Raw genomic sequence first — 15,425 nt, forward strand, 5'->3', positions numbered from 1 at the left:
GCATTTGAGCATGCTCATGGTAGATTTTTTTTCTTCTTATATTGAGTTGGCATCTCCTGTGTTACAGCTTATGTCTGCTGCCTCTTCTCCTTTCACTCTGTACCTCTGGCAGGAGCCTGGCTCCAATTTCATGTACACATCATCAGGTAGTTTTAGACAGCAGTAAGATCTTCCCTGAGCATTTTAAGGCTGAACAAGTCCATCTCCTTCAGCCCCTGCTCATGTGTCCTGTGCTCCAGCTCTGGACCTAGCCACCTCCCCTGGTCTCCCTCCAGTTAATCTTGTCCTGAGGAGCCCAAAATGGTACACACTGCTCCAGATGCAGTCTCTCAAATGATGAACAGAGGGAAAGATCACTTCCCTGGACCTGCTGACTACACTAAGGCAGCCCAGAGTGCGGTTGGCTGCCTTTGCCGCAGGAACACTCAGCTGGCTCATGTTCAACTTGGTGTCTACCAAGACCTCTATGTCTTTTTATGCTTTCCAGCTGATTCATATCCAAGGTGTACTGGTGCATGGGATTATTCCTCCCTGGGTGCAGGACTTAGCATTTGCCCTTGTTGATATTCATGAAGGCAGTAGATAGGAAGTAATGTCCACTTTGTCTCAACAGGTCAAATTTGTCCCTATGGAGCAACCTTGAGGGATGTGATTGTACCAGGTACAAGTTAGAGAATAATTTGATCCTGGAGGTCCTCAGGTTGCAGTATGACATTACACCTGACGCAGTGTAACTGCAGGCTGCTACTGAAATGGATAGCTCTGCTCTCCCCACATCCCTGACCATATGCTTCTGTTAATTTTCTTATATCGAATTTAGTTGACTGTTCAGCCATAGAGTCAGATCAGCAACTTAAAGAACAGAATGCCATCCATCTGCTCTGAAAAAAATTGAATATTTTCTTTTGGCCCAGAAAGCTTGAATGACATGCCCACTGCTGCATAGGTTGAGGCATGGTGCAGAGAAGGACGAACACAGTTATCCTGGATTAGGCTGATGGTGGTTTGATGTTTTACAATATAATTTTATTGATCAGCTCCAGTCATTTCTGGATTTACAAATATTGAAGGCAGGTGGATAAAGCAAAATTCATTGGGAAATGAATCATGGAAGATGTATTAAAATCCTACAAGTCATTTCACAGAGCTGCTTTGAAAGTGCTCTTAATTCTCATTTTAAAAATAGATTATTGAACTGTGAAAATCACACTGAATATTTTTAAAAGGATAAGTAGCTAATTAAAACCCTTACCTAGCAATGTTCAGTGCGTGACTGGTTGTGAGATGTCATTACATTTGAAGGCAGATACGCTACTTTTAACTTACAATGCTATATATAGTCATGCTCACAAGTTAAAGAGCTCAGAAACTGAAACCTCGTTAATTGACTGTTACCACCTTCTGTTGTGCCTTCACTTGTACCGACGCTGAAATACTCGAGTAGAGCTGCTTGTGAAAGGGAGAGGTCAGATGTTACAGAAATACTGGCAAATGTGTTGTGTATGAATTCTGGATTCCCAATGAACAAAACAGTGAAGCAAATGCCGAGACTTAGTTAGGAGTTCAGAAGACCAGTGAGGGAAGGAAATGTCTGCCTGTGCCTTTGGGCAGGCAACTTCCAAGGAGGATTTCCCTGCTTTTATAGAGCAAGGTATCTTGCAGATGTGAAAAACTTCATAGAGAAGTGGAATTGTTGCCCTCTCCCCTCTGAATGGAAGGGCACAGTGAATAGTTACTAAACTTTCAGAAAATAGACCAAATAAGATATGTTTATGGGGTAGAAAAGCATCCACACACTCCTACCCCAAAGGAGGCTCTGTGGCATGCTGTGGTGCCTGTGAGCCTTGGCATGATTTGTGGGTGTCATCTACCTGGCTCTGCCTTTGTGCTGTAGGAGGTCAATTATCCTATTCCTCTCTAAGTTTTAACTGTATTTCTTTCAAATTGTTTAATTGCCTAGTGTAGCTGAGCCACTTCAAAGTGCATAGTCCCTACTTCTACTTTACTTGATGCTTGGTGTATCTGTTTCAGATGCGCTTCTGTGGTCAGCTGGAAGTTCAGATGGATTTTTGTTAGGTAAATCATTGAGTCAAAAAATATATTAACTTTGCCTCTGGCTTCTGCTCCTAATATACTAGCTAGAAGAATGCTCAGTAGTTGTGACTTCATCAGAGCAGTGAATCATTCATGGCTTCAAGGACGTCACCGTCTCCAGGTTTATTAACGGTGCAAAGCCTGCAGTTTTACCGAGACCTCTCAACGAGAGTCCAGTTGGGTCATTTGCTGAGTCCCAGTCTTGTTCCTCATGAAGAGTATGGCAAACCATACTTGATGGTAATGTCCTGTCCAGGGCATGCAACTGTGCATGAAAGATATTGGGGTAGTTGTATGGCAGTGTAGTTTTGTGATTATATCTGTGGAGTAGGTTACCATTTTTGTGGGGGTTTAATTCAAAATAGATTACCATATGGGTGTCTAAATCAAGATGAGATGTCTTCCTAACAGCACATAGGAGGTCAATTACAAGTTCTTGTCTCAGTTCTGGAACAGTTGAAATTGCTTAGCTTGTTCCTTTCCAAGACAATCAATAGTGCTTAGTTCTAGACTTGATTTTGTAACATTTTATTAAAATGAAAACATGATTAAATGGTGCCTTTCACATTGGCAGCAGAAAACTAGGACAGCATTTGAATTATATCACTCCATTGTTAAGACAGTTTTTGGTAATTAGTCATTAATTTTCATTATCTATATAGAAGTGTCTCACATTTGGTAATTTTTATTCAAATGAATGCGTGTTCATGTCCAGAGGTCCTTTCCAGCCTCAACTGTTCTGTGATGTTCATGAAACCCTTTTATTATTCCATATATTAAAAGACGCTGTGAGTTTAAGCAGTATAAAAATCCATTGTGAATAACAGTTATGACCTAAAAAGAACTTTTCTTTTTTTTTTTTTTTGGTGTAATACGTAACACAGGAGCTTGCTGCTGCTGGATTGCTGCAAGATGGGACAGACTTGGTGCTCACTGGAGCAGTGCAGCTCCATCACATCCTGTCTGTTATACTAGCAACAGCGTTGTCTTCTTCTGATCAGGTTATTGAGTAAAATTCATGGTACAAAATCCTCTCTTCAACAGATGGAAATTTAGGACTCCTGGATCTGTACTAACATGGCGTTGGGCCTGTTTGTACCAGAATCACACGTGGAACATTTAGTTGTGTCAAAGAGCAAGACAATTTTAAAGGCTTTTTCCATGAAATGTTTTTCCTTAGCTTAATTTTAGGTAAGGAAGAAGGTAGCAAGTATTTGGAGTATTAAGTCATTAGTGAAGGGAAAAAAAAGGTGAAAAGCAGAATTCATTATCAGATATCCAAAGGTATAATAATATTTAAACTCCATGTGTCCTCATAATTTTTAAAGTATTGCTTGTGATCCAAAATGAATAAGTGTTGAACACTTAGCTGGTTTAAAATAGATTTTTGTAACATTATTTAGAAACAAAGGACACCATTGCTTCTGTTTTCTTTTTAAGTAATAAAAATTTTCTTTTAAATGAAACACAAGTGTAGAATAAGCCACTCTTGGGTGGTTTAGGGAGCAAAATAATGTTTATGCTTGGCAAGAAGTATCTGTGCAACTTTTCTCGTGAAGACATAATCTCAGTTGGTATGAATTTGATAGCATTTGTGGAGGAATGTCATTGCAGAGTTTTAATGAGATGTTAATGAAATAATCTGATCAGATGGACTTCGCCACGAGGCAGAAGGCTTGCATTATGTTTGTGCCCCACTTAAGCCGTATTTTGATAGCTCACTTGGGATTTAGTTGGACATGAGCTTTGGGTGGAGTGAAATGTGTTTCTAAATCCTCACCATCCTTTGCTGCATTATGAAGTGATTTGTCCGTCTGGACCTCTTAGAAACTGCTGAGGTTTTTTCTCTATGCCCAGACAAGAAAACTCACGGTGGAAAGCTTTTTGTTCTAAGGACATTGATAAAAAGGAAGGATTTAATTAAGTGTAAGAAGAGCTGTTGTTGAGTAGAGGAAACAAGTAATGCAGACGCTTTTTGGGTTTTATAACTGGGATATATTTTCTCGTTTGCTTTCTGAGCATATAGATTAAGAGAAGAACTTTGATATGATCAAAGTTGGGTGGACAAGTGCTGTTTTTTTAATGTATAAAAGTCATCACTCTCATGCAGCATTTTAACAACATAAAAGCAGTTGCATTTGCCTATACTTACTCCCTGTAGTGCCAATTTGATTTTCATTCTGTAACTGATCCTGTTAGTGATCACCCTTTGCTGATACTACTTTTCTTAGATACACAAGGATTTGGCCTTGAGTGCTCAGTGTGTTTTTGTATCTTTAGATACTTTTTTTTTCTAAGTAGCTGTAACGTCTGCATTTGCAATTGTCTGTTTGATATGTCCCATCAATACTTTAGCCTCCAAGTGGCTGAAAAAATGTGAATGAGAACTGGGCAACTAGAGAAAAAGAAACCAGAGTAATAATCAATTCCTTTGTGGGAAGATATTTAATTTTGATAAAGGCATGAGACTGTAACCCGTATGCTTTTGTTTCCTCTGTTGTAGGCTGCCTTTCCCTGCGGGTGACCGGGTGACTTTTAATGGGAAGGAGTGCATCTGCCAGAAATGTTCCCTTCCCCCTTCCAGCAGCACCGGCTCTTTCCCTGTACAGAACCTGCGAAGTAAGTAGGGGTTTCTGCTCTTTTCTGTTGGTATTGCTTAGTCTGCACAGGTTTAAAGAACACAGTTTTACATTGATATGTTTAACTGGAATTTTTACCACTATGCTGCTTAAAAGGTGTCAAGAAACACAATGTAGTCATGTGAAAAAGTATATGGCAGTTTTCCAAGTAGTCTGATATTAAAAAGAAACTCAAATGGTGCCATTATAGGGTTAACAATACACAGAACCTCCCAGAACATTTGATTAAAACTGGAGTAAATCAAATTATTTGAAGAAAGGTGTAATATGGATGTTAGTTTTTTTGAGGATTTAGTCCAACGCCAGCTAAAGTAAAATCCAACGTGATATTTAATCATTTGTAAGTGTTTCAGGGTTGCTTCAGAAAATATCAGTGACATGGCTGCATGGCTAAATACTACACAGGAAGGGTTACTGTATGCAACATGACTAGAGGGACATTCGCCTTGACCTGAATACTGTTGTGTGCTATCAGAAGATACAAACACTGCAGAGAAGAAATGTGGTCTTCTCATAACGTGTTTTTTGCAGCAGATCATAGAGTGGCATTGTTGCTCTGAACTCTGTTCCTCTGCTGATTTGTTCACGAGGAGCTGCCACGCTTTAACTTTCATTCACTGCCTATATATGTCACGGAACCTCACAAAACCAAGCCAGACCGACTAACAAAGTAGAAATGGGATTTATTTTTTTAAATGGTAATAAGATCAAACTAAGTTTTACACTAACAGAAATGGCTTTGAGACTCTGACAAACATTAACAATCCACAGGCTCAGAATGTCGTTTGGGAGTTAATACTACACAACTGTCTGCTCCTTTAGGCTTGAAGACTTTGATCTGGCAGCTTGCAGAATGCAAGTGGTCTGTGTATTCACCATTTTCATTCTGCTTAAAGGTGTTGATTTGCACCCAGAAGGGCACCCCTTTCTCTCCTCCATGTTTCCGTGGAGTAAATTCTGTGCTGATGCAATGTACCTGAATGAATGCTGAGGTCACAAAACCACGTGACTTCAAGCAAGCGGAGTCAAGGACCAAGTAATATGTTGACCTGCTGTTACGTTCGTTTTGCTCTTGGCTCAGAACTGCCCGATACGTACTATGTATGTTATTCGTCAGCCTATTTATCTCTGATTTGAGCTCAAGAATGCTTCCAGGAGATCTCTTGGGACTTGTTGAGCTCCCAACATCACTGCCCCTTCTGACCAGTCCTCCTATTTTCATCCCCTCCCCATTTGGTTCTGACCTCCTTTATGCATTACATTTGAAAGAAAAGAAGAATGTCAAATATTTGCTTTTTTTTGCCTGAGTCCTTGAATTTTTTATTATCATATGAATGCCTAGCTACTTGTTTTGTTTCTTTTATAAAATGCTAGCTGTGAAAACCTCTTGTGGAAGGGTTGATGTTGAAAGAGTGCTCAGGGAAGAATATCAACATGTAGCAGTAAATTGATGTGTTGTGCAGAGTTATTGGTTGAAATTAGGTGAGTCATCAAAGGATGCTGCATCCAAGACAGGAAGACAAGGACATTGCATCAATAGGCACTGTTGGCGTAGCAACCACAATATTTGTTTTTAATTATCTGGAACTTAACAGAGAAAACAGCAGCAAGGAATAAAAAGGTAGCTGAAAAATGCTGTGTTTCTGCTCACCGAAGCTTAAGGCAGATGAAAGGTGAATGAAATCTGAGCACAGTGTTGTATTAAGTTTGTGAAATAAACCCTCGAGCAGTGAGATTAGATTACCAGATGAACCACTGGTGCAGGGGAGCTCACAAAAAAATTTCTGATTGCAGTTAAAGAATAGATACTACAGTATTTATTGTCTTGTGGGACTAAATCCAGGCACACACCCAAATGTTCTCTTTTATTAGCAAAACTCAAATGTTCTGATCTGTGGTGCACATGCTTTTGCGCTGGGCTTGTTTCCACATATTGGTGCTCTACAGGGTGATATTAGAGAGACTTGTTATTACTCCCTTAATCCATTCCAAATCCATTAAAGGAAAATAAGAACTATCCTTTATTGTTGTGCACTCAGAAATTAAACATTTACAATTGCACTAACAGAGCATCTCATTAGGGTCACGTAACCAACTAAGTAGACTCTTAAATCAGAAAGTTTTTAAGAGGACTGTTTAAATATTTTAATGAGATCCTATGTTTAAAGTTCTTTCTTAATAACTAGATAAATCTTTTTAAATGCTTTTGTGTATTTTTCTCTTCCATGCAAGACATTGTTGTATTTTTTTCTCTCTTCTGGCGTCTCTGAATGACTCTTCACATGTCTTTCAGGGTTTGTCTTTTTTCTAGGAAATTGTTAGTATACATGAAGAATTCCTAAAAAAAATATGTTTTCACATAAGATGGAAGATATAATCATATGGAGGATTAGATGGGTTACTGATATATTGATACTAGAATGAGTTTACTACTGATGTTTGTCCCTATTTTTCCACATATTCTGACTATTTTAATGTTTCGTAAGAAAATTATACATAGATCGGAATCTGTAGAGGGTGAAGAGTGAATGAGAGCTGGACTCTATAGGGTAATGGAGGATTCATTTAGGATACAGAGAACCAGGTTCAAATCCCATGTCAGTGTTAGGGGGCTTCCCTAAACAGAGCCCTCACTGGTGGACTGTTGGTGTGGAAGCTAAGAGTGGATTTGGCTTTTACTACCATAATCAAAAGCATCCATCATTAAAAAAACCCAAAAAGCAATCAAACCCCCCCAAAAGTCTTGTCCTCAATTACTTTTTTCAGAGGAGTATAACTACTTCACATATAGCCTGTTTAACCAACATAGCCTAGCTTATGTTATACAGTTATGACATGCTTTGCGTTTAATTTTCCTTACAACTTTTTGGAGGTTTATATAAGTGAATTTCTATAAATAATAAATATATAGCTAGCCATCACTTTCACATGTTGCAGTGTCACTACTACTCAGGAATTTGTAATGCCTCTCAAGTATTGGTGTATTTTTCCTGGTTACAGAAGTTCACAGAAGAATTTCAGCTTAGTTTTTTCCATAGCTGCAAAAAGAATTTTGAACTGTGAGTAAAGCTTTCAGACCCAGAAGCTAAGTCTACTATGAAGGTTCAATTATTTGTTTTAATCTCATGACTTTTAGGTCTTTTTAAATTAATTTTATTGGGCTGATTTGTGATGCTTGAAAACTTAATCAGCAAAACTTCATATCTTTTAAACACAGTATAAATGAATTAAAATAAAACCTAAGTCACTAGGAAACCCAAGTCATTAGTTTTTTCTTTGAATGATTCATGTCTTCTAGCAACGTTAGGACAATATTAGGGCAGCACCACTTGTCATCCATCAGTGAGCAGCCAGCAGCGAGCTTTAGAGCCTGCACAAGCTGTTACTAGGACACCGATGGATCCTCATACTGCAGTAACCAGGATTGTTGCATGACCATCTGAAGTGTGTGATTCACTCATATTGGATTTTTCTCTTGCAGATTGTGGGGGCTGTGGTTCAGAAATAAAAAATGGGCAGTCATTGGTTGCCTTGGACAAACACTGGCATTTGGGCTGTTTTAAGTGCAATATATGCAGCAAGCAACTGAATGCAGAGTACATCAGCAAGTAAGTTGAGTGGAGGAGCATTTTCACTTGTTTTCAGCACTCTTTTAGTGCCAAATAATTAATTCAGTGTTGTATATCCTTTAGTTTGTGTTTATTGGTATTTGGAGATATATAAAAGTTCAGAGATTATTACCTAAATTATTATCTATATTGTATTAAACATAGGAAAAATCAAATTAAGTAGAGTTTGTCCATTGCCTGGAATGGGACTTGCCAAAGCTATAGAAAGGCAATGGGTGGGGTATGCCCTTAGTTATCTATGTTCAACTTCACTCTATGTGGTGCTGTAATGTGAACAAACAGATATTATCCTTTCCATGTGTTTCACATAAGCAAAAATGTTCTCAAAAAGTTCATTACGGAGGTACGTATCATGCTTTTGCACTGCTCCAGACCCTCAGGCTGTCAGATTTGGACTGAATGTGATGACAGCAATGAGAGGCAGCACAAAGCACACACGCAGACCAAGTCCCATGTCAACAGTCATGTCACTCCGGTGAGCTACGGGGCTTTCACTGGCCAAGGCACCTGGGATTAATTTCTGCTTCAGAGAAATGTGTTGTTACAATGAAATTTTCCTAAACAGCTAAGTAACTCAATCAGCAGTGCCCCGAGATGATGGAGTTTCAAAGCCAATATCCCATTGACTTTCAACAATTCTTTGGATGTAGATTAATACAAGTATAACATTTAATCTCACAGCTTGTACTGGAGGCTGAGAAAACAATATTTATTAAAAGAATGTTCTTAAATAAGGTTTTACATTATCTCAAATGTTATGCTACTCTGCTGTATTTTGGTACAGTGTTTTTTTGGCTTATTATTTAATAATAAAACCCCCATAAATTGTAAAGATACAGGTATTGTGAAATCCTCTTTTAAAAAAAGCTAAATGCCAAATAAAATAAGAGAAGAAACATCCTTGCTTCAATTAATTCAATTAATTATTGTGATAACTTATAGGTTAGTCTCTAAGCAATCCAGTTTGTATGCTATAAAATTAATTTTTATGTTTCTCCAGGGGAACGTCCAATAAAATTATGCCTCTGCTAATAAATCTGATCATGGGCTGTTTTAGCATAGCACACTAAACATATTTAACTATGTTAAATATGGACCACAAAAATGATCAGAGGGATGGAACACCTCTCCTATGAAGAGAGGCTGAGAGAGTTGGGAATTGTTCAACCTGGAGAAGAGAAGGCTCCGTGGAGACCTTATAGCAGCCTTTTGGTCCTTAAAGGGGTTTATAAGAAAGATGGAGAAAGACTTTTTAGTAGGGCCTGTTGCAATAGGACAAGGGGTAATGGTTTTAAACTAAAGGAGGGTAGATTCACACTGGATATAAGGAAGAAATCTTTTACAGTGAGGGTGGTGGAACACTGGAACAGGTTGCCCAGAGAGGTGGTAGATGCCCCATTCCTGGAGACATTCAAGGTCAGGTTGGACAGGGCTCTGAGCAACCTGATCTAGTTGAAGATGTCCCTGCTCATTGCAGAGGGGGCTGGACTAGATGACCTTTAAAGGTCCCTTCCAGCCCAAACTGTTCTATGATTCTCTGTTTAACTTGCACTTTGAAACAGAAGAGTCTCCAGTTTCTTCTACAGTAGTCTATTCTCATTCATCAGTTTAGTGTTCTAAATGTAAAATTTTGTAAAATTGTGATCTGAATTTAAAATTAATAAATAGGTTTATTTCAGAGCAATATCCCAAGTGTTCTGGTTCTGACTTTTTGGAATAAAAGCTAAGACTTCTGGTTTTATTCTTCATATTTTTAAATTGTACCTTATCTTAAATCACTTGTGGTGGTGAAATAGCTGTTCACATCATGCATGAATGTACTGCAAGATCTCGCCTCCTGCTCAGGTTGAAATCTCTTAGTCATTACCGGCTTCCACAGAGCAGGTTCCCGAGTTGGTTGGTCCATGACTGTCTTTAAGCAAGTCCAGGCAAGAATGTCAGTAGACTTCAGTGTTAACCAAAACTTGCTTTACAGTCGAGATAGTCAGTTGAGAAATTACCATGAGGTCTAAGCTAAGTACAATTAGATGATAAATAAAGAGGGAAAGAATATGTAGAAATAAGTATTTTTTCCAGAGTGCGAAACGTGGAAGAATTTAATGAGTAACACTATCAAAACAAATAGTGTGAGAGTCTCAGAGAGCGAGTTTTGTGACTGGGGGAGAGGTGATGGCTGAATTCAGCGACAAAGCAGGAAAGTGGGATCATGGTAGACTCTGAAGGGCCACAATAGTTCATTAACTATTCAATTCTTTACAAAATTAATAAATACAAGTATTTGTGAGGGGAAGAAGTCCATAAACACCCTGTGAAGTGTTGAAGCATTAAAAATTTTAGCTGTATAATCTCCAAATAAACCTATAAGCCTACCTATAGCAATCTCTATATGGCCTGTTGTTCCTCCCTAGGGATGGCATTCCATACTGCGAAACGGACTATCATGCAAAGTTTGGTATCAGATGTGACAATTGTGAAAAGTATATCACAGGAAGAGTGCTTGAGGTAAGGAGAACCTGTCATTCAAACAAATCTCAAAGTGTACAAAGAGACTTGCGCTTTGGGGTCTAGTCATATGCTCACAAATGAGTGTTAATGCAGGAGTTTAATGTTACTTTTGTGAAATAATAGGAACTTTTTCTATAATTCTTTTCTGTTTCTTCTCTTGCTGGTTTGATAATACACATACTGCCTATATGGATATTTGTGGTACTGGAGAACGTTCAGGTAGCAGAAGTAATAAGTGAATGGGTTATCAGGCATATTTTAATACTTACACTAAATTCCTTTGTAAATTCTGCTCTTTGATTCTGTTTTATGTTCCCCAGAGTTAGGGTGAAGCTGCTGAAAAGCTAAAAATGAATCATCTGAAATGTAGTTTTGTACCCAGAAATGAGCTATGTTGCAGGGTTTTTTGAGTTTGTTGTTTTAAAAAGCAAGGAGGTTGTTTAGTGTAGGTGAATGTTTATACTTTATGCAAAAGTGATTTCCATGTACCTGGCCCAGGGTCAGAAATTGATATATTCCTTTGATCTAAATAGAATTTATCCTTGGATCTAAGTGTATGGTTATCTAATCAATGTTATCATTTATCCACTTTTTCTTTCTGCCCTTTACCTGTATCTTGTGAAGCCTTAGCAGTACTGGAGTTGGGAAGAGGTTCCCAGGTCACTCAGTTCACTCCATTCTCTTCATCAGTTAAGAAAGCCTGGAGAAGTCCCAAAGCACCTTCACCAGAGAAAGATCTGCTAGGAGTCATACAAAGTCTTAACTATCCAAATGGTGGACAATTATAGCTATGGAAGGGACTGAGAAGCAAGTGGAAGGAAACAATGAGTCCATGCTAGATGGCATGGTAGGGTGTTAGCATTAGGCATGGGAGGCTTTTCCATTATCAAATGTTTTTACAGACATCTCAGAAAACAAACTTCTAATAAGGGATTTGAAAGAGTATAAAGACAGCTTTCTCACTATTTACAGACAGCTCTCTCAAGTTGGAGAGGCAAAACAGAAGAAAGCATTAAAAACCTTCAAAAATGTAAGCGGTGACCAGTGGAAGCTGCTACCCGTGTTCGGAGATGTCCACCTTTGACACTGAATGAAAGGTAGTAAGAGAGGGTGGGCTTTGGAGGTGAAGCTAATTAACTTCCATGTGATGTGATAAAGGAGAGGTGAATGCAGAGAGGAGTGTCATGGTAAAAGCTATAACAAATTTGGGGTGCACCTACCCATAGCAGGTTATAGGGAGTGATTAATGCTAAGATCGGAGAAGAACCAAAGCTCCAATTTCTCTACTCTACTCTTGGCTTCACAATATTGTGTTTTTCTGTCCTGGTTCTTGCCTTGAAACGTCTGCACAAAAATACTCCTTTTAGTTGGTAATATTTTACCCACAATATGGTTAAACAATAGCATGTGGTGTGATGTGATTAAGAACTGGGTCCTTACTGTCTCTGTGGATGATGAAAAGAAAAAAAAAAGTTAAAAAGAAGATTTGCACAGTAACAGTGTTGAGTTGGATTTGTGGGACCTAGGGGCACATGTGGTTGTATCTGTTTCTTCTAACTGCTTGGTGAGAGCGTATGGAACAGGAGGAGAGTTCCTTGTTTTTAATATAGATCGACCAATAACAAACTTAAGAAAAGTTAATTCTTTAAAGCTGTTGTAGGAATTTTACCATGGCTGATTATGTCTGTCATTGTACTTCTAGGTGATGTTTTTGGTTAGTGCATGTGTGTCCCTCTCTTCTCCCCTTCCCCAATGTTGTTCTGATGACAGTGCTGTAGCACTGATTCTCTTCTTCCTTTGGTACTGGTGCAGGCTGGGAGCAACTTTGATTGAAATCTGTGGCATTTAACTGTGGAAAAATACTGATGCAAGATTCTGAAACCTTTTTAAAAAAAAAAGATAAGGAGAAAGGACTTTTGTGATCTGTAAAAGCACAGCAGTGTCAGATTGTGTCACTGACAAATAGGAAAGATAGGATGAAGTTAGTGTGAAGCAGGCAATGGATTTGAACAAGTACAATGATATTTAATGTCTGGAGGCTTGTTACAACAACCTGGAAACTTTACGGTCTATAACCTTCTTTCCATAAAACTGTATAAAACAATTTGTTGTTTTGTGTGCAAAAAAACTTATGAAGCTTGAGTATGGGTGAATGTCCTACATCCTAGCATTCTGCTGTCATGATAGGTCCTGTTCCCCATGACGTCTCCCAAAATACCTGATCCCATCCTCTCTGTTTCCCTGTGAAATATCTCAAGAGCTTTCTTTACATTTCCACTGTCTCTTTACATGGTCAAGAGGTGACACACAGTGTGAGGCTCCTACCATGGTGATCAGCCTGTGATTTCTATGAGCCTTTGGACCTCTGTAAGGGATCACTTTAAATGGCCGTTGAGTTTCAGTGTTGATTGTGGAGAGCGGTCAGATGAGGTAGCATGCACACTCATTTCATTAGGAAGCTAGAGTAGAAGTCATGACCTAAGCAAACAGATTTGAAAGAATGCAGAGTCTGTATCCATAGCTAATACGGTTAGGTCATTTGTTGTTCGTCTGTGGCAGATGGACTTGTTCGAAAGGCTTGGGATTGAGGCTGATCCTTCAGTCTGTCTGGTATCAAACTCGCTGTGTGTTTGTCACCAGCCAGTTTGCTGGTACGTTTGTGTATCTCCTGGTCAGGAGGACAGAAAAAAAGAAAAAGGAGCCATGGCTGCTTTTCGTTGAGAGATGTATTTTTTGTGGAATTGTCTGGAATCCTGAAACATTCTTCAAGACTTCAGTATTTCTTTTTACAATCTTGAATATGATCTGGAGATACACAGAAATAATAGGGCAAATTGCTACTAAAGTGGGGGAAAATCTTGACAGCAATACTTATTAGGCAGAGGAATAGTCTCCCAAGGGAGCTGCTGGAACCTATCACTTAGATCATATTAAAACAAGATTGGACAAGGTACTGGAAAATTCATGTCAGGAAACAGTCCTGCAGTGACAAAGGGAGGGACTATATGACCTAATAGGATTTTTTCCATCTCTGATTTCTGTGATAACGTCAGGAGGACAGCTGCTTCCACAATTGTTCTGTGCCCAGATTTTATAATATTGTCTCACTTTCCAACACTTGTTCGTTTTAAGTGTTTATTCAGCAGAGGAGGAAGGGAGAGTCAACTAGTGTGAGTTACTGATAACTTATAAAAATATGGCTGTTTTTGTAGGTTGCCAGCCAAATACAATGATGATTTAGTTACTTAAATTCTTCCTTCAGCCCGTTTTCTGAGGACCAGATTCATTCCATGTAGTAACTGGGCTTAAACACAGGATAGCTCTGTTTATAATTCCTTTCTTGTTTCTTTCTTCCCCTCCAGTCCACCTTGGCTTGCCCCCAGTCTCCCAAGGAACTCATGCTGGAAAAGCTGCAAAAGGGTCTGAGCCGCTAATTTACGGAGACCGTAAATTCTTCTATTGCTTTTAAAGGCAACAGTTTTGCTGTTCTTTTTACAAAAACCCTGCCCACCAGTGCTTTTATGGGCAAGGTTTGCTTTGCTTGTGAAGCCTATAGAGCACTGTTTAATGCAACGTCAGTCCTCTCCTAGAAATTGCTGTGTTTTATCCCTGACCATATATATTGATAAACCTACCATCTTAAATGGGGAGCAAGAGGTGGCTGGAATTTACTTTATAGTTTGGCTTAAAATGCAATGCGACTGAAAACCTTTAGGGAGAAAAAGGGGGTTTTTTAGTGCTTATGCTATAGCTCTGTTCCCAATCCAGCAATAGCTAAAATCATGCAATAACACAGAAAATAAACAGATTTTAAAATAACAAGCTGTTGATTTTTGCAACCAGACATTTCCCTTTTGTTGTGTTGCAATCTATTTCTCTGTATTTGGCACTAAAAAATATTTTTTCTTTCTTTTTCTATCACAAGCACTTATTTATTAATTGAAATTGCAACTTGTGCTAATTGAGCATATCATAAAAATAGACAACGTAAGTGTAATTGCCTTTTTTCTAAAAATATTTTTTTAGACTATATTTTGCATGATAATTCAGAGCCTGATACAAACCCCTTTCAGTCAAGAAAACACTTTCCATTTGTTTCATGATCTTTAATCAGTCTTCTAGCTGTTTTGCATGGAGGAGGCGGAGGAGGGTTGCCTGCCTCCCGGTCCTTCCCACACGACAGGCCATTCAGAGGCTTGGAAGGCCCTTGAGGTGCGTGGAGGAGCTGTGTGACAGCCAGTGACTCCTGGTTCCCTCCTGGGGAACCTGCCTGGGTTTCCTTAACATCTGATATTTAGAAACTCAATTCCAGCAAACTCTCTGTTTGTAAGTGGTCTTTGTATAGTTATTAATTTTTCTGATACGGATTGATTTTTAGCTTTTTCTATCTTCTCCCCTTTAATTGAAGAACTCTAAGGAGAATTTATGAAGAACAGTCTTAGTTCTTTCCAACTTTTGTTTCGCAAACCTGAATGAGCGAAATTCTCCTCTGCTCATAAAGTCAGCTCCAGGCTCTTCTGGTGATGCTGGTGGAGCTTCTCACCATCTGCTCCCAGCT

General features: G+C 38.8%; 1 protein-coding gene across 5 annotated transcripts in view; it reads left to right on the plus strand.

The window, feature by feature from the left end:
- The window catches only part of ABLIM2 (actin binding LIM protein family member 2), a 150,131-nt gene that overhangs the window by 62,568 nt on the left and 72,138 nt on the right, over nt 1–15,425 (plus strand). For all 5 annotated transcript variants that reach the window (XM_068403068.1, XM_068403067.1, XM_068403069.1 and 2 more), the window contains exons 4-6: nt 4,598–4,713; nt 8,215–8,341; nt 10,771–10,864. In XM_068403068.1, coding sequence (XP_068259169.1) covers nt 4,598–4,713; nt 8,215–8,341; nt 10,771–10,864 — 337 coding nt within the window. The remainder of the gene's footprint in view (nt 1–4,597; nt 4,714–8,214; nt 8,342–10,770; nt 10,865–15,425) is intronic.

This window comes from Nyctibius grandis, chromosome 6 (genome assembly GCF_013368605.1).
Source record: "Nyctibius grandis isolate bNycGra1 chromosome 6, bNycGra1.pri, whole genome shotgun sequence".
In the NCBI taxonomy this organism is placed as follows: Eukaryota; Metazoa; Chordata; class Aves; order Nyctibiiformes; family Nyctibiidae; genus Nyctibius; species Nyctibius grandis.